This window comes from Hyperolius riggenbachi, chromosome 4 (assembly GCF_040937935.1).
Source record: "Hyperolius riggenbachi isolate aHypRig1 chromosome 4, aHypRig1.pri, whole genome shotgun sequence".
Lineage (NCBI taxonomy): Eukaryota > Metazoa > Chordata > Amphibia > Anura > Hyperoliidae > Hyperolius > Hyperolius riggenbachi.
The window spans coordinates 295,537,933-295,558,837 of record NC_090649.1 but is presented as its reverse complement, the minus strand read 5'-3'; the positions used below and the strand labels follow the sequence as shown (position 1 = coordinate 295,558,837).

General features: G+C 45.7%; 1 protein-coding gene across 1 annotated transcript in view; it reads right to left on the bottom strand.

The window, feature by feature from the left end:
- Positions 1–12,581, bottom strand: part of RSPO3 (R-spondin 3) — a 150,308-nt gene extending 137,727 nt beyond the window's left edge. The window contains exon 1 of the mRNA XM_068231482.1: positions 11,700–12,581. Within this exon, the coding sequence (XP_068087583.1) occupies positions 11,700–11,796 (97 nt within the window). The 5' untranslated portion in view covers positions 11,797–12,581. The remainder of the gene's footprint in view (positions 1–11,699) is intronic.
- Between the last annotated feature and the right edge of the window lie 8,324 nt (positions 12,582–20,905).

Here is a 20,905-nt window from a genome sequence, read left to right as displayed (position 1 = left end):
AGGCAGCTGAGCGGATTCTCACAGTACCCCCCCTCCTAGGGTCGAATTCCAGACGACCCTCAAAACTAATATCTCCAAACCACTCTAACAGAAGACTCATGAAGGTCGGGGCAGCCCGACAAGGTCCAATTCCAGAGTCAGTCCACCCGAAACCGACCTCATCGGAAACAGAAGCCACCGAAACATGCCCATCAGCACTACCAGTCTCAGCGTAACACCCATGTGGATACCAGAGAAGAAGCCATCGACACCCTCCAGACAATACCCACCACCTTCCAAGGAGCGTCCGAAAATACCAATCCTGCCACAATACCTGTTCGAAGTGTCCCTTACAACACAAAAGCCACCGTTGATCTTATCCAGGGTACCAAGCAAAATCTCTCCCGGAATCTCCCAGAACCTTTTGAAGCTCCACAGAGATCCCAAGAGGGTAGAACAATCACCAGGCTCACATGGAGAATTACCAAGAACCCCCATGGAACCAATGACAATTCCGGATTCAGAATTACGAGGACACCCATCAAGATCAAGACTTTCAGGGACCACTTCTGGGCATGCAAGCAGGCAGGCCATATCAGAGCATGTCTCCACCGAGGAAGCATCTGAGTACGCTGGTAACCGAGGCACACTTGGGCTTTCTGGGTCACAGAGCACACTGGGGTACACCAGCACAGGAGAAACCTCAGGACATGTCGGGGAACTGCCAACCTCAGAGTCCGGCACGTCAAGACCAAAACCAGTACCGGGCAAAGAATCATCATGAGTGGAGGTCACAGGCACTGGACTTTCAAAAGAAGACTCGGATACAAATTCAGAAATTTCTGTGACAATAATATCATCATTGACTACACAGGCGTGAAGCTCCATCAGAGCTGAAAAGGTAGCCAGCAAGGCAGCAATGCCTACTGAAGTGGGCAACACCTCAGAAGGACTTGGGGGGCAGGAGACGTCTCCTACAAGTTCTGCACCCTTTGGGAGGAACTCGGAGATCTCCAGGAGGTCAGACAGGACCTCAGGAACATCCTTTTTCAAGTTTCCTAAGAAGGATTCTGAACTATCCATGTTACAGGGCCAGGCTTGAACTTTATTTTGTGAACCGGGCAGATGTCCCAGGGAAGGTTCCACCATAAACTGAGACTGAATTTCATCATCAGGACAGGGATACACAGAAATATCTAGTGAAACTAACTCTGGCTTTCTGAGTTTCGTTTCACTGCAGGGAAATTCCTCCATACCAGACTGCAATTCCAAAATAGCAGAGAAACAGGTAACAATGGTTGCAATACCTAGACAAGCCTCTAGGGACACTGCAGGAGATTTTAAACAAGGTAATATTGACTCATCCAGATTACTGGGTGGAGAGTCAGTACTTACTTCAGAATCAGACTCGCAAATGTCAATGCGAGTGGACATAATGTCTTTATTCATGATACAGGGCAGGCTCAGAGACATCTTCTCTGGACAGAGCAAAGGTGCTTCAGAATCAGGTTCACAAAACCAAAGTGCTGTCTCACTCTTAGACTCGGCTAACGATGTCGAATCCGAGGAGACAGAACGCAAAAATTTGCGAATCCACAATCGCTTTAGGTTGCGAAACCGAACACTCCAAAGACAGGGATTCTGAGGTCTCCAGGCTGGATTGCTGGATCTCAGAAACGCCAGCTGACAATGTACCTTTACAAACGTCACCTGAATGACGTACACGTAATTCATTCAGAATCATTTTCCACATACAAATCAGCGGACTCACAAAGTCAAATTCACATCCCTTTTTTTCTCTTAAGGCGGAAGCATAACTTATACATGCTCTCAAGACAGATTCACTTCTGGCAATGTAGTATTCACAAAACGACTCTGAATCGTTCTCCAATTCATACACCAACGCTTCGAGCTGTTTTTTCTGGAACGGAGGCTCCCATTCACACCTGACTAGGTGTGGGCATTCATACTGAAGCATGTTAGGGGAAGTTGTGACAACAACATGAGGAATCATATTAATTTTACTCTCGAAACTGCATCGTTTGGGAATTTTCCCCATAGCGAGATCATAGATGGAGGATCTTAAAGTAGTACTGAGAGAAGATCTGTTTTTACATGACAAGGGATCCCACAAATCATGACAAAGCTGACACACTCACGCCGATCACAATCGGCAGGAACATCTGAGAAACAGGCATCAGATCGCACAGATTTAACCTCTAAACAAACGGGAGAAACTCCATCAGAATTCACGCAGGTGTCCACAGTCGAGGCACACCCATTCATTTCAGGTCGCACAGTGTCCAAACTCACTTGCTTTACCCCAGAAAGACAGGAATAATCATGTGACAATGGTGTCTCTTTATTGGAAATAATTGGTTGGTGTGTGTGCAATTCGTCCAAAATAGTCTGCCACACATAAATCACTAGATCCACATCACACTCATCACATTCATCAGAATCGATCAAAAGGTACATAGAGTCGAGACAATCATTCAGGTCATCCGCGCTCTTTGCGATATAAAAATCGCAAAAGGCTTTCCAATCGAAATCAAACTCTTCCAACAAGGCCCCAATCTCCCATGAGGCAAATGGCGGTTCAAACAACCCAGTATCTAGGTAATCTCCATATGGGTTGGGGTCAGGAACGAGGACAGACTTTTTAACTGCTTTAATGTAGTGTGCGATCCTACCTATAATAGGATCCACATATGCCTTTGCCTCAGGCAATGACATCTGAACAAAATCGAAGGTTCCCTCTGCCCTGGGAATTTTGGTTTGGCTGGACATTCTGTAACGATTGTGGAACTTTCCCCGTGGTCAGCGCACCAGACGTGCGCTGACGCGGCGGATTTCCTCCACAAGCGTATTATTGAGGACACCCAGGCTAGGTGCTATGCACCTGCAGAGGGAAATTCCTGTCGGCAGGTGGAGCTGTGGAGTGCAGAGGAACAGCTCCTCTGCCCTACCACACACGCCAGACAGGAATTGTACGAAAGGAAGAAACGCAATCGCAAGAGAAGCGATTGAGAGTGAGCACAGAGACAGATTGTGTGTGTGTGCATAAAATTAGTCGCCAACCCGCGACTGTGCACACACCACAGCAGATAAGAAGCAGGAACGCGATCGCGAGAGGTGCGATCGCCAGACGTGACACAAGGTTACAGCAAGGCGGAGCACGAGAGTAGCAAAGGCACAGCAAATAATACAATGAGGAGATACGGAAAATAACAAATGCTAGCTAACCGCGAACACCGCACTCATTCGCAACAGTGCACGCGGTTATGCGCGGTCTCCACGTGATAAGCACAACAAAGACAAGCACGCCTAACTAACCATTAACAGACAAACACGAAACAGAGGACACGAGCGCTTGCTTAACGGTTACCTCACCGAACCTCCAGCAAGCGCAGCAGACAAGACAGACACACGAAAACAGGGACAAGCGACAGAAGGATCCCCAGCGCTAGCTAAAAGTGGCTAGCGCGATCCCAGAAGACAGAACAGAAGGATCGCCAGCGCTAGCGAAAAGTAACTAGCGCGATCCCAGGAGACAGAGTAGCAGAACAGAAGGATCCCCAGCGCTAGCGAAAAGTGGCTAGTGCGATCCCAGAAGACAGAGTAGCAGAACAGAAGGATCCCCAGCGCTAGCGAAAAGTAGCTAGCGTGATCCCAGGAGACAGAACAGAAGGATCCCCAGCACTAGCGCTAGGGCGAGTGCGATCCAAATACACGGCAGACAGAACAGATGAGGTAGGCAGAAACAACCGCTGTTCCAACCTACACTCCAGACTCAATCAGAAGGATCCACAGCCGCTAACGCTAGGGCTTGTGCGATCCAAACACAAGACAGACGGAACAGGCAAAACAGATAATACAACCTGACTGGGCTAGAAGGGGAGCCTAAAGCAACCCCCAGGAATTAACTATACTAGATAGCAATGGTTGACACTCCAGCAGTGTTCATCAGGAACAGACCATGGAAGGGAAATGTCCAGCAAAGCATTCTGGGAGCAGAATGCTTTTATAGTGCCAGTCATCAAAAGAAGGCAGGTAACGGATTTGCATGACTAATGTATGCAAATCCCTCAGCAACACAAGCTGCACAACTGACAGAAGGTCTCCTTTCCAGAGTCCTGCCGCAAGCAAACCTAAACCATGGTCAAAAGGCTGCCTGCCTGCGCAGGCAGCTGAGCGGATTCTCACAGAACCTGCCTCAACAGCAGCCACATTGCCTAACTAACAGTGAACTTACCTCAACCGCAGCCACACTGCCTCACTAACAGTGAACGTTCCTCAACAACAGCCACAATGCCCCACTTACAGTGAAAATGCCTCAGAAGTAGCAACACTGCCTCACTAACAGTGAACGTGCCTCAACAGCAGCCATACTGCCTCACTAACAGTGAATGTGCCTCAACAGCAGCCATAGTGACTCACTAACAGTGAATGTGCCTCAACAACAGCCACACTGCTTCACTAATGGTGAACGTGCCTCAACCGCAGCCACACTGCCTCACTAACAGTGAGCATTCCTCAGCAGCAGCCACACTGCCCCACTTACAGTAAAAATGCCTCAGAAGTAGCAACACTGCCTCACTAACAGTGAAAGTGCCTCAACAGCAGCCACACTGCCTCACTAACATTGAGCATACCTCAACAGCAGCCACACTGTCTCACTAATGGTGAACATGCCTCAACAGCAGCCACACTGCCTCACTAACATTGAGCATACCTCAAGAGCAGCCACACTGTCTCACTAATGGTGAACATGCCTCAACAGCAGCCACACTGCCTCACCAACATTGAGCATACCTCAACAGCAGCCATACTGCCTCACTAAGGCTTTGTTCACATTATAAATCGCAAGCGCGATCGCAAATGCTTAGCACTGTTGTGCGCAGTTCTTACAAGCGATTTTCTGAGGATTGAGTGATTTTGTGTAAGCGCTTATCTAAGCGCTTTTGATGAGTGATTGAGATTTTCACTTCCTGACGTCAGTCAGGAAGTGAACTCTTTGACCTGGAATAATACAATGTATTTATTCTTAAAAGTGCTTGGGAAATCACTATACAAAGCACATTTTCAAACGCTTAGCGATTTCCCTATACCCTCCATTCAGCCAAAGCACTCAGAAAATGGTACAGGCAGTGTTTTTGGAAGCGGAACACAATGGAACCACTCATATGTGAACACTCTCATAGGGAATCATTGCACAATCACTTTTAGGGCAATTTTTAAAATCGCCAGCCCTTAAAAAAATACGCTAAAGCTCATAGTGTGAACAAGCCCTAACAGTGAATGTGCCTCAACAGCAGCCACACTGCCTCACTAACAGTGAACATGCCTCAACAGCAGCCACACTGCCTCACTAACAGTGAATGTGCCTCAACAGCAGCCACACTGCCTCACTAACAGTGAACGTGCCTCAGCAGCAGACACACTGCCTCACTAATAGTGAACGTGCCTCAACAGCAGCCACACTGCCTCACTAACAGTGAATGTGCCTCAACAGCAGCCACACTGCCTCACTAACAGTGAATGTGCCTCAACAGCAGCCACACTGCCTCACTAACAGTGAACGTGCCTTAACAGCAGCCACACTGTCTCACTAACAGTGAACGTGCCTTAACAGCAGCCACACTGCCTCACTAACAGTGAATGTGCCTCAACAGCAGCCACACTGCCTCACTAACAGTGAACATGACTCAACAGCAGATACACTGCCCCACTTACAGTAAATGTGCCTCAACAGCATCCACACTGCCTCACTAACAGTGAACTTGCCTCAACAGCATCCACACTGCCTCACTAACAGTGAACATACCTCAACAGCAGCCACGCTGCCTCATTAATGGTGAAAGTGCCTCAACAGCAGCCACACTGCCTCATTAATGGTGAAAGTGCCTCAACAGCAGCCACACTGCCTCATTAATGGTGAAAGTGCCTCAACAGCAGCCACACTGCCTCACTAACAGTGAACATACTGCAACAGCAGCCACACTGCCTCACTAACAATGAACATACCGCAACAGCATCCTCACTGCCTCACTAACAGTGAACATACCTCAACAGCATCCACATTGCCTCACTTACAGTAAATGTGCCTCAACAGCATCCACACTGCCCAGTAACATTGAAAGAGCCCCAATATCAGCCACACTGCCTCACTGACAGTGAACTGCCTCAGAGTGCCTCAATAGCAGAAGCAATGACTCACTAGCAGTTACACTTCTCTATTTCTCCTTCTTCTTTTAACTATAGTCATACACAAAGACACCGTGTAACAAGTATCTCCAAACCCTTGAAAAATGCCCACGCCCACTTACCCACTTTTCACATAGAATATGGGGTGTGTATTTTTAGACTGAATTTAGAGATCCAGTAAATTAGTAAACAAAGTGTTTAGTTTGTATGAGAATGCGCCAGAGCATTATCTTTAGCAAAACCATCTCTTTTTCGTTGCACAGAAAGTCTGGTACCTGAGAACACTTCCACAGTTGTTCGCTAGAGGGCCCTAAAAGCCACAGAATTGATGGTATGACTGCTTTTCCATCAACTGTGGTCGCGGTGATAACGAGGACAGAAGCAAAGAGATCCTCCGTTCTCTGCAATTATAACAGCTTATTCCCTCCCGCATGCATAGCAGACACGGAGGTGATGATGACCAGCTTGTCGTCACAGTGATGCTTTTCATTGTACTTCTACTAAAACTTAACGCAGAAACTGCAACAAGCTTAATTTCAGTGCAAATGATATTGGTTTGTGAAAATGAAGCTTATAAATGAATGGTAATGGCTGTAAGGCATCAACTTTACTATCTCAGCTTCTGCCAGCACCTTGCTTATTGGAGCTTGTCGCAGTTCATATTTCAATTAAAAGAACAGCTATCCATGATACTGTGACGCAGTGTGTAACTGGCTGTCCAATAAGTGAGTCAGTGCATGTTACACATCCCCTAACGAATGCCTTTTAACACGTTTGACATTAGACAAATTAGATAACTAAAAGACTGTAATTGTAAGTTATTGACAGTTATGGGCAGCACGGTGGCGTAGTGGTTAGCTCTCTCGCCTTGCAGCGCTGGGTCCCTGGTTCGAATCCCAGCCAGGGCACTATCTGCAAAGAGTTTGTATGTTCTCTCCGTGTCTGCGTGGGTTTCCTCCAGGCACTTCGGGTTTCCTCCCACATTCCAAAAACATACAGATAAGTTAATTGGCTCCCCCTAAAAAAATTGGCCCTAGACTACAATACATACACTACATAATATAGACATATGGCAATGGTAGGGATTAGATTGTGAGCTCCTTTGAGGGACAGTTAGTGACAAGACAATATATATATACACTGTACAGCGCTGCGTAATATGTCGGCGCTACATAAATACTAAATAATAATAATTGACAGTCTGCTTGGTGGTACCAGGCTATTATCTGCTACACAATGATACTCCTACCAATTTATTTCCCACCATAAACACTTCTCTTGTTTCAAGAATTTGCTATTACTATTATACTGTATATCGTGTATTTGTAGTTGCTGTTATTGGTTTAGCAGATCATCATCTCACTACTGTTCAGCTACATGTAGTTATGCTAGAAACCAAAGCACTGTGCACTAGCCTAGAGCTGAGTGTCTTACGGATGACAAGGGGATAAGATGACACCATCTCAGACCCAAATATTTGCTTTCCCACACGCAGAACTCTGCTATACAACTTCCCTATAAGGAAACTGTCATAATAAACAAGGTAAAGTTATACAACTTCCCTATAAGGCAATTGTAATAATAAACAAACAAAAAGGCTTTGCTTAATTCTACCACAGGTAGGAAGCAGCGGTCAAGGAGGAAACTATAATATACAGCAATGCAGAAACAACAGGGATGTCAGTGTCTCTATAGCCTAGTACACACCCTGCAATTTTCCTTTCAGATCCTATTTTTGATCTAGAAAATGATCAGATCTGGGAAAATATACAACCTAATGATTGCCAGCAACTGATCCCAAGCTCAAAATCTATTCCTTAATCAGAAGCAGATCGGAGATGCAGTAAAATATCTATCAAAATACTGGCTATCATACCATGTCTATTGGTTGATACACACAATACAACTTTTGGACAGATCAGTGGGTCGAAATGATTATTTCCAATATGTCGATCTGAAACGATTTTGTGTAATAATGATTTAAAAATCGGCCTGGTTATCGATCAGGAGCAGATCAAGCATGTCAGAAATAATCATTTTGACCTGTCGATCTGCCAGGAAGTTGAATCGTGTGTACCAGCCATTTGTCCTTTTGATTAATTTTTGATCGATCGCCAAGTGGAAAAATTGTCCTAAAATCTGAACAAAAGTTGGAAAAATCGCATATGTGTGTACACTGGCCTTCTTCTTTATCTGATCGATGACAGACCTGAATATCGATCTGATCATTTGCTCGAATAGGACCCGAAGCGAAAATTACATGGTGCATGCCAGATTTAAAGGAACTCTAAAGTGAGAATAAAAAAATCAGTTTAATTGACTTGGGGCCTCTTGCAGCCCCCTGGAGTCATCCTGTGCCCATGACATCCGTCTGAGTCCCTCCAGCAAGCAGTGGCAATCCCCGCAAAGCTGTCCAGCCACATGCCTCCTCACCGCGCTCCCGCGGCCTGGAGCATTCTGGGCATGCGTAGTACCCAAAAATCACTACTACTGCATATAAGCAGAGCGCTTCCGAATGTGGGAGTGCGATCAGGGTGCGCGCGGCTTGGGCCGTGCATACGCAGTAGCCGCCAACTGGCGGCGACCAGCCAGCATTTCGGGGGTCACTGCTGCTTGCTGGAGGGACTTGGATGGCTATTGTGGGCACAGGATGACTCCAGGGGGCTGCAAGAAGCCTCAGATAAGTTAAACTGATTTTTTTTTTCACTTTAGTAACCTTTTAAGGCCATAAAACAAATTGGTTTTTAATAGGTAGTATATGTACGATGACACTGATATAGTCCACTATTACACCAAGTGACTTTTTATACAAAATACACATTTTGTGCTAGTAGAAGGTGCACTAGAATTTGTACAAGCTTGACAAAGGAACACATAATCGCTGGTACCGTGTAAATGAGTGGGATGCAGTTGTGGTGAGACTTGATAATAGGACTTATCTCCCTGCCACACACGCTCCTATCACTCCCAGCACAGCATCTACAAACGCTTTAATAAGGAAAAGTCTGGAGATCTAAGTCTGGAGATCTGATCAGTGAGTTTGAGCTTGAAAGAAACACGTTGTTCCTGCCTGCTGGAGGGCACGACTTCACTCACGCAGACACTTTCCTCCCTGCATGGATCATCTGTAAGTAGTTTTGCAGAAACAGACTGAGGTCTCTTGCTGAGCTGCCGGTAGTTTAACAAACAAGTCAGGATAACACATGGAGCTTCCTTCCCATCCAGCTAGGAAGAGACAGGCAATGTGGGGAGACTGTGCAGAGCAATTTTAGGGAGAACACACATGGACCAAGCAATGCTATGGAGAATCTCAGGAATTTCCTGACTTGAGACATGCACACAGGACACTTTTATTACTCCTATCACTATCTGATTGACGTGCCCGGCCTCACCAGGCTGGCAGCACTGGGTTGGTCGCCAAGTCTGGATTTTATGACCCTGAAGCTAGTTGCCAGGCTTATCAGAGCACTGGGGGGCTTGTAGATTGCAAACTCTGGGGGGCAGGGATGTGGTTGTATGCTGTACTGTGTGTTGGCCTCTGTCATAAATTTCTTGCCACTATATAATAATCTCCAGATCTCTTTCCGGCAGCTCAGGGGTGTGTCTAGGTGTGCTGCCTGCTGGAGAAATAATCCATCAGCTATCTGCATCCCAAGCCTGCGATGGGCTAACTGCAAACAGCTTGTATGGATGGGATCCTCCTGGTTACAGTCAGGCAACATCAGAGGCATTCATGCAATGATTTAGTTTGTAATAGGATTTGCTAGCGAGGAGAGAGGCATTTCAATTACAAACTAATTACCGGGGATGCTAAGATGAGCTGAGCAAATAAACTTAACCAGTGCGCTGCCACGCCATGCCTTTGTTGTGTTGCTAAAGCAGCCTATTCAGAAGTGTCCCCAGACTGGGCTATTAACTCCGCTAGACACATTCATTACAACAGAGGCTTTGCTGCTGATAGTCTGAAATCGGTGTCAGATATTAACATAAGCTGGGCCTGGGGGACAGAACAGTTTCCTGCTCAGAGAAGTTAATGCTTCTAAATAAATCCATGGCAAATTGGGGCTGGAGTGAATGGGTGGTAGCTGTAGCATAAGTGGCTGTGCAGGCTTTCTAGGAGTCAGAACACTGCAGCCTCCCTTCCTCTGATGCTCAGTGTCTGCCACCAGTGTGGTCTCCAGGCTAATCTCACTCCCCCTAGCTGCACACATCCAGGGCTCCTCGGTGCAACTCTATGGCCCTGAATTCACTATTTCTCCTGGGTATTCTCCTGTAAGTCACCAGCAAGCAACACAATACTCAGAATAATAGAACTTTTTTCACCAACTATTTGGTACCTTTTCAATTGTAAAGTGCTGAAAAGTTATTTTAAACAGAAGATGAAAAACGATCTACTAGCAGAAAGGTGGATTGAGGTTTTCCTTATTAAGCAACACAAAACAAGACAAAATTCTCTCTGTGTATTTCGTACACATTTTGGCACCACTTGCTACAGGAGCTGTTCAGGTTTCATACGTTTGCAAAACTACTAAATAGAATCAGATGATATAAGCATTCATCCAGGGGATCATTATCTATCTATCGATCGATCTATCTATCTGTCTAATGCTGGATACACACGGTGCGTTTACGCACTCGATGCACCCGTCGATTCGCGTCGACTCGATTATTTCCGAGAGCATTTCGCTGATAGTTAGGCCAAGTTACATGTAAAGTATGCCAAATTGACCTAACGATCCATCGAAACGCGAATCGGACATGTCGGAAATAATCGAGTCAACGCGAATCGACGGGTGCAGGAATGCACCGTGTGTTTCCAGCTTTAAAAAAATCTAAAATCCACTTTCTACTCATTGATAAAATGAATAAGTACTTTCATATCAGCCAGAATACTGGGATCAGAAAACACCGCTACTTTTTTGCCACCGCTGTAACAACCACACACCTAAGTAACTTAAAGGGCATGAGATATGAAGATCATTTTTATTATATACCAGTAAGAAAGAGTTTATATAGGAGAATCCTGGTTAGACCGGTTATAACGGTCTGGTCGCCTGAAGTCATGAGAACACCTGATGCTGCCACTGTTTACTGACACAGCGGTTCAGGCACAAGATCCCGTAACAAAAGGGAAGAAGTTGCCCATAACAACTATATTTAAATATTCAAATGCACCCAGGAATCTCATCCATTGCTATGGAAACATTCTGCAATCTTGCTCCGTTTTTCTTAGCATCCCCAAAGAGAAAAGTTCCCGTTGTCTTCCCTAGGATGGTGCGGACATGAATGTGGCTTAAAGTTGGTCATTCATGATACAACCTTAATTGTACAATCAATATGAGGGACTGTCTTAAGTAACCACTCAATGCACCATCCTATTACTTGTACAATGAAAATTGTATCATTAGTGAGTACATTTTGGAACTTCTAGCTCCGCTATTGGACTTTATAGGGGCACAAGTCACACAGGCAGAACAGGTGAATGTTTGGACGCAACCAGCAGTGACACTTACTTCTTCGATGTCGCCTCCCTCTAGGGATGTGTTGGCTCTCAATGTATTCCAAGAAGTTCACAATGATCAAACACAAAGAAAGCAGTCGCAATTGCATAGTAACCTTGTGATAATTCCCCCCCCCTAAGTTCTTCAGTGTGGAGTGCAGTGTCCTCCAAATTCTTCTCGTCCCGCTGATCCCAAAGGCAAACACAATCCACAAGGGCTTCCAGAGATAACAGAACAATTAGTGAAACAGGGTGATAACTACACAGGATTGTTTGTGCATTGTGAGATGTGCTGATGGGACAGCGTCAGCAGACAGGACCCCTGGGTGGGATGCAGGTAGCATATTGCGTGGAAGAAGAGACGTCTGGAGCTATCCGAGGAGTTAAAGCCACCAGGAACCCAACTACTCCAGCACACACGTGGTGCTGCCGAACCAGGGAACATCTGTCACTTCCCAAAAGCCACACGGGTGACCCACCTCCTGATTGCAGTATGTCCTACATGGGAAAATGATCCACCACCAGAGATCCAGGTTTACCAAAAGGCATCAGTGAATCCACACCAGAAAATGTCACAGGTGTTTAGGAGACCACAATCTACTCAGTACTGTGCTGGAACTCTCTCTTCATCCAAAAACTTCTTCTAAATCACCAGTGTGCCATCATCCACAGACAGTCACTGCTATCTTCCCCAGCATCAGAGAGGGTGGTCTGCCTCTACCTACAGAGCTGTCACACTGGGGAACTCACAAGACTGCAGAATTGCACTTATTGGGGGCATAAATGTCGTCTATAGGTTACTGTAAATCAACAGATTCCCTGTGAAGCTCACTGCCTACTCTTTCTCTCTCCCTGGCTGCACACTGGCTGCTTCTGTCAGATTCCCCTCACTATACCGATCATGTCACTGATTTAACCTCCCCCTACCCCTCTCTCCCTACACATCCCCTCCTCTTTTTAAAAAGAGACGAAGATTAAGTGTGCAAGTAAACTACAATGGGACGTGGGCAGTGCCTGAGGGAAAGAAAAGTGCTAAAGGGAAGCCAAACCTCGTCTGTACGCAGCTCTGGGTCGAATTATCCCATGGAGAGGGAGAGGGTGAGACCAAATGAAAAAGCAGCTTAGAGGTTGAAGTCAAATGTGAAGCATACAGAATCCTTACCAAGCCCAATATAAACTAGCGAGCAGCCAGCACTCAGCAGTGCACAATTTACTACATATGTGCACTTGAGACACTGCTCAGCCCAGCTGCATAATGGCAAAGGCTGCTCTGCTGAATGTACCTTTTCACCTGATGAAAACACCACAATGGCCCATATGCATTTCACTTTTTCTCCTGGGCGTTCTTTTAAGTGATAATTTCCCACATTGTCAATAAAATGCCCTTTAAACCACAGCAAGCAAATAAAGAAAAAATACTCAAAATAATTTGGATAGTACTTTTTTCACCTGCGTTTTTGGTAGTTTTCAATTTCAAAGTCTGAAAAATTATTTTAAAGGGAAGATGTGAAAGTATCTCCTAGGAGAAAACTCAGGAGAAAACGTGCATTGAAAATTCCCAATGTGTCTCTAATGCTGGGAATACACGGCTCGATTCTGAGCCATTTAGATGGCTCGATAGATAATTACCGACATGTCCGATCTCCCGCCCGATCGTTTAGCCGCTCAATTCTGCATTGAGGACAATGGAAAAAGATAAGAAAAACGACTGGTAGATAAGAGAATCGCCTGCAGAATCGAGCGGGGAATCGATCGAGTGGGAAAATCGAGCGGCAAAATCGAGCCGTGTATGCCCAGCATAAAGGTTTATTATATACCATGCAATTTTCATGTCAGATCGATTCCAGCATGATGGAGACAGAGATCGGTTTTGACGCCAGTATCGCTCAAAATTGATCTTTCTCGGTCTGAAGCAGATCAGACATGCTGGAAATTATCGATTGATCAGTCGTTCTGACATGAAAATTCCATGGTGTGTAAAAGCCTTAAAGTAAACCTGAGACGAAAGGAGGGAAATGTTTTATACATACCTGGGGCTTCCTCTGGCCCACTCCGCACAGATTGCCCCCTTCGCTGCCGTCCAATGCCTTCTACATCCTCTGGTTGAAGCCCTGTTATCTTCGGCCAGTCAGGTGTACTGCACATGTGCAGCCCTGCTGCACATGTGTCCCCCTTTGTGCTCCTGCTGCAAGGAGCGTTCTGCGCCTGCCTAGTACTACTACACAGATGCAAAATTCTCCCAGCCACAGGAGTGCAACAGGGAGCGTGCACGGGCAGACTGTTTCTGTGCCGACTGGGCGAAGGTAACCGTGCTTCTGCCGGAGGATCCAGGAGGTTCTGGACAGGGCCGGCCTTAGGTTTTACAGCGCCCTGAGCGAAGCCTGATTATGGTGCCCCCCCCCCCCCCCTCATCCTACACACACACACACAAGGAATAGGTAATATTGGGATGGACAGACAGACACATATATATACATTGAGAGAGAGAGAGAGAGAGACACAGATATAGGGATGGATGGAGGGAGGGAGGGGGGGAGAGAGAGAGACATACAGAGACAGAGAGAGAGAGAGAGAGAGACATACAGAGAGAGAGAGAGAGAGAGAGAGACATACAGAGAGAGAGACATACAGAGAGACATACAGAGAGAGAGAGAGACATACAGAGAGAGAGAGAGGGACATAGAGAGAGAGAGAGACATAGAGAGAGAGAGAGAGCAGGAGGAAAGAGAGAGAGAGGAAGAGGAGGAGGAAAGAGAGAGAGAGAGAGAGAGAAAGAGAGAGAGAGAGAGAGAGAGAGAGAGAGAGGAGGAGGAGGAAAGAGAGAGAGAGAGGGGGAAAGAGAGAGAGGAGGAGGAGGAAAGGGAGAGAGAGGAGGAGGAGGAGGAGGAAAGAGAGAGAGAGGAGGAGGAAAGAGAGAGAGAGGAGGAGGGAGGAGGAAAGAGAGAGAGAGAGGAGGAGGGAGGAGGAAAGAGAGAGAGAGAGGAGGAGGGAGGAGGAAAGAGAGAGAGAGAGAGAGGAGGAAAGAGAGAGAGAGAGAGGAGGAAAGAGAGAGAGAGAGAGAGAGAGGAGGAAAGAGAGAGAGACAGAGAGGAGGAAAGAGAGACAGAGAGGAGGAAAGAGAGACAGAGAGGAGGAAAGAGAGACAGAGGGGAGGAAAGAGAGACAGAGGGGAGGAAAGAGAGACAGAGGGGAGGAAAGAGAGAGGAGGGAGAGAGACAGAGGGGAGGAGAGAGAGACAGAGGGGAGGAGAGAGAGACAGAGGGGAGGAAAGAGAGACAGAGGGGAGGAAAGAGAGAGGAGAGAGAGACAGAGAGAGGAGGGAGAGACAGAGAGGGGAGGGAGAGACAGAGAGAGGAGGGAGAGACAGAGAGAGGAGGGAGAGACAGAGAGAGGAGGGAGAGACAGAGAGGAGGGAGAGACAGAGAGGAGGGAGAGACAGAGAGGAGGAAAGAGAGAGGACGAGAGAGACAGACAGATATAGGGATGGAGGGATAGGAGGGAGAAAAAGAGAGAGAGAAAAACATAGGGGGGGGGGGGGGGAGGGTGAGAGGGATGGATGGATGGATAGATAGATAGGATATAGGAATAGATAATCTAGGGACATATATGAGAGAGAGAGAGACAGAGCTATAGGGATGGATGCATGTTTGGGGAGAGAGAGACAGACAGATATAGATGGATGGATGGATGGGAGGAGTAGAGAGAGAGACAGATATATAGAGATGGATGGATGCATGGGGAGATAGAGAGACAGACAGATATAGGGATGGATGGTAGGGGAAGAGAGAGAGAGAGAGAGAGAGAGAGAGAGAGAGAGAGTGTGTGTGTGTGTGTGTGTGTGTGTGTGTGTGTGTGTGTGTGTGTGTGTGTGCTGCACAAAGTCCATTAAGGCTGCATTTCTATCTATGTAAAGCCCCCTGAGTGACTGACCTGCCTCTCTGCTGTCCCCCTTGCTTGCAGTTTGCTGGCACTCTGTGGTAGCTGGGCGATGTGCTCCTGTCACACAGACCTGTGGGCTGCAACAAGTTCCCCTCTGTGGTGGCTCCCTCCATCCCCGGCACTCAGACTGCCAGCCATGTAGTTCAGCGGTGGGTGGTCCAGCAACATTGATGGCAGAGCGAGGGAAGCCGCTGTATACTTCAAATACAGGAAGTGCTCATTCAGGAAAGCACTTCCTGTATTTGAGATACACAGCGCCACCACTGGGCTCCCTCTGTCATCACAGCTGCCGATTCACCCACAGCTGAACAGGGCTGACAGTGAGTGCCGGAGATCGGAGGGAGCCGCGAGTGAGGGGAATAGAAACCCCTGCACATGCGCCCCTTGGAGGCCGGCGCCCTGTGCGACCGCTCCGGTCGCACAGGTCAAAGGCCGGCCGTGGTTCTGGACAACTGCGAGGGAGGGATCTGTGCGGAGGGGGCTGGAGGAAGCCCAGGTATGTATAAAACATTTCCCTCCTTTTGTTTCAGGTACCCCTTAGGGCTTTTGAAGTGAGCAGTCCAGCAGATTTTTGCGACATCAGTAGTGTCTGAATCACACATCTGAAACAAGCATGTGATAATAAATCCAGTCAAACTTCAGTCAAACATCTGCTCTGCATGCTTATTCAGGGTCTATGGCTAAGGCCACATTCACAGTGGTGCAATACAGTGTGGTATAACAGCCGCATTAATGTGGCTTACTAATCTGCAGTGCACCTCCTATGCAATGTTTACAATGTGGCTGTAGTGTTGCGGTATAACAAGTTGCGGTATGGTCAAGTTAACAGGTACAGTGAAGCATAGTTTTCATGGACTGTATGCTTTACTATATGCAACATGGCTGTAACTTGTGGTGCTACTGCTTTTTCATTCCATTGTGTTGCGTTCCTGTTATACAGGGAAGGCAATGCAACATCCCACTGTGAACCTAGCCTAAACGCCCGTATCCACCACGCAATTTTCGAAAAACGTTTTTTCCAATGACTGGTGATCTTTTGACTGACGAGCGGTTGTTTCCAGTCTCGTGGTGTGGGTACAGGTGTGCGATCACGCAAGCGATGTTTAGCAACGCACGCCGATAACAACCGTCATGGCAGATTGGATCTTTAAGATCCCCAATGACTCCGTGCAAAGTACCACGATTGCCTGACTAACCGTCCGCGCCCGTCGTGTGCCGTCGTGTAACGTCACGTGATGTCACAAGCAGGAGGAGGAATCGATGTACGCTTCTTGTCAAGGGGACGTCGTTGGACCCGTCGAGTATTCAGCTTAAAAGAATTCATGGAAGAGGATCAGCGGGACAGCCAGGTAATGTGCATTGTTTAAAAGGGAATAAATATGGCAGCCTCAATATCCAGGTTAAAGGACACACTTTAGGTGTCCTTTAGCCTTATTCTCTGTGGCTTGTGTGCGGAGGTACACTGTCACTTCGTGTCCTGGCTTCCTTGTGTTTTCCTCACACTTTCACACACTACGTGACTGCACCAACACTTTTCTAACTATATTTATTTATGAGCATGGATGACTGCACCACCAAGGAAGACTTTGCCTACAGACAAAATGCCTACCAACTTAATGTGTTTAAGTTTCAATTAGAAGCAAAAACAAATATGTTTAGTAAAAAAAAAAAAAAAAAGAACAAGAAACAAAAAACGTCAGTTTACCACAGTGATTTACTATACTTAGTGTATATTAAGCCAACATTTTGAGTTCATCTTCTTTTCACTGCTGTCACTGTAATCAATCATAATAGCAATGGATTCCACCTACAGGTGCAGCACTGGTATTTTCTAAAAAGAAGTAGCTCACATTATTAAATGACAAAGATGACCGTAAAAAGGGGAAAAGTACATATAATTTGTTTTGGTTTTGGTTTTTTCATTGTAAGCTTAAATAATACATTTTGATGGATACGATGTAACATTTTAAACACATTGCTAACTAACAAATTTAGAAGCTTGTCTGAACTGTATGCCTACAGTGCATGTCAACTCCAGACAACTGTCATTCAATAAAAGTACTATGCTAATGAAAAACAGAATGAAAATTCAAAGGATAACTCAGACGCATACAGTAGTGCCACATGTTAAAGGGAAGGAATCTGAAATGAACATTATATATATATATATATATATATATATATATATATATATATATATATATATATTCCCCACTGTAACCTCTATTTTTGCTTTTACTAAAATGAGGACCAGTAAAAATGATAAAATATAATTTAATATACCGATATTGTACTACTTCATTAATATATTAAGATATCTTTAATCCTTAATATATTTTACTATAACTTAACCTTTCCCTACTCTCACACAGAACCCTCTCCCGGTGATGCTTAACCATAAGACTCCCCTGGTGGTGCCTAACCCTAAGACTCCCCTGGTGGTGCCTAATAGAGATAGGCCGAACGGTTCACCGGCGAATGGTTCCAGGCAAACTTTGGTGATTTGCGTTCGCCTGGACCAGGCGAACTTTTGCGGAAGTTCGATTCGCCCCATAATGCACTATGAGGGTCAACTTTGACCCTCTGCATCACAGTCAGCAGGCACATTGTAGCCATTCAGGCTACACTAAGCCCTGGAGCCCCACCCCTCCTTATATAAGGCAGGCTTGCTGGCCATGAGACTCACTCGTGTGCCTGCTGCAAATAGGCATACTAGGGAGAGCTACTGCAGATTTTTTTCTCCTAGAGAAAGACTAGTTAGGCTCTTGGCTTGCTCCTGGCTGATTGTTATTGCTAAAATAGCACCCCTCAACAGCTCTTTTGAGAGCTAATGTTTTCCTGATGTGTTTTTTTTTGTGTGTTGCTCACTGACACTGACATTATACAGCCTTATCTGTTGCAGCTGGACCTTGGTAATTGTTATTACTGTGCCAGCCAGGCCCTGCTTAACTATCTATACTGGGACACCTACCTATGCCTACCTAACTACTGGGGCACCTACTTACCTATACGGGGACACCTACCTACCTACCTATACTAGGGGACCTACCTATGCCTACCTACCTATACTGGGACTCCTACCTATGCCTACCTACCTATACTGGGTCTCCTACCTATGCCAAGCTAACTACTGGGACACCTACCTATGCCTACCTACCTATACCGGGTCTCCTACCTATGCCTAGCTAACTACTGAGACACCTACCTATGCCTACCTACCTATACTGGGACTCCTACCTATGCCTACCTACCTATACTGGATCTCCTACCTATGCCTAGCTAACTACTGGGACACCTACCTATGCCTACCTACCTATACTGGGTCTCCTACCTATGCCTAGCTAACTACTGAGGCACCTACCTATGCCTACCTACCTATATACAGGGATTCCTACCTATGCCTACCTACCTATACTGGGACTCCTACCTATGCCTAGCTAACTACTGGCACACCTACCTATGCCTACCTACCTATACTGGGACTCCTACCTATGCCTACCTACCTATACTGGGACTCCTACCTATGCCTACCTACATACAAGAAGATAATAAGGTCGTTGCCTCATTGTGGTCAGACCAAATTTGATCAGCTGGACAGTCACTGTTGTTCTATCAATGAGCTACCACAGCCCGGCGACCATATGGGCTTGAAAACCGCCACGGCCTACACTCTCGCCACGGTGCACACCAGTCCAGCACGGCCGTTACTACGCAAACAGCTGTTTGCGGTGCGTTACACAGTGAGTTTGGTGTGTCCGTGTGAAGCAGAACTCTAATTACACTCCCTGATGTATACACATGTAAGATGTTTGAAAGCACTTTAGGCCTGCAATTTAGCATTCAATGTGATTTCTGCCCTTAAAACGCTGCTTTGCGTCACATCCAGATTTTTCCCCGGGACTTTGGGCATGTATCCCACTCCGCCATGCCCCCCTCCAGGTGTTAGACCCCTTGATACATCTTTTCCATCACTTTTGTGGCCAGCATAATTTTTTCTATTTTTCAAAGTTCGCATCCCCATTGAAGTCTATTGCGGTTCGAAAACTTTTCCGCGAACCGAACCTTCCGCGAAGGTTCGCAAACGGGGTTCGCGAACCTAAAATCAGAGGTTCGGCCCATCTCTAGTGCCTAACCCTAAGACCCCCTTGGTGGTGCCTAACACTAAGACTCCCCCAGTAGTTCCTAACCCTAAGACCCCCCTGGTGGTGTCTAACCTAAGACCCATCTGGTGGCGCCTAACCATAATTGTGCCTCTGAAGGACGCCTAACCTTAATCCCCCATTTTGTTTGTGTAAAATAAATTTGTATGTGATTGTTTATGGTTTTGAGGAGTCAAACATTAAATTAAATTATATATATATATATATATATATATATATATATATATATATATATATATATATATATATATATATATATATATATATATATATATATATATATAGATACACAAGGGATCAGCAGCTCCACGTGAATATCCCTAGCAAAGGGAAGGTGTGCAAGCAAACAGAGGATTCCCCAGGTCCTCAGTATATACAACAAAGTTCCACAATGGTTTGCAGCACACAAACGCTCTTTATTGAGCCAACAGGATACAACGTTGCAACAGTTTCGGGTGTACCTGAGCTTGACAAAGGGTGGGGACACCCGAAACTGTTGCTACGTTGTATCCTGTTGGCTCAATTAAGAGCGTTTGTGTGCTGCAAACCAGTGTGGTTAACTTTGTTATATATATATATATATATATATATATATATATATATATATGTAATTTTGTTACTGTAATTAATGTAATGTATGTAATGTAATGTATTCTTTTTTTTTTTGTGCCATAACCAATGCAAATGATAAAATTATCTGAAGCTAGCTGTAAACAGGTTGACACTGACATGATCTGCCAAATGATAACTCCCTGAGTTTATCTCCAGCCTTTTGCTTGGGACAAAAGGAACATTAAGTAAGATAAGATAGACACAGCTATAGATGTGTACACATCAAACAAAGAATAGTAACGCAGGTATATTTTAGTGCGTCTATACCTATAGGCTGTGTTCTCATTACAGCTGAGAACAGACTTTTTTTATCCATTCAAAAGCCCCATCTGCACGATACGATTCTTTGTGCAATTCAATTACAATTCTATTGACGATCTGATTAAATCCGTCGTGTCCGATCGGGATTTGATTTGATTCAATTTGATTTGCCATTGCAAAACAATGGCAAATTGAATTGAATCGAATCCTGATCTGACATGTCGGATTTATTTGGATCGTAAATAGA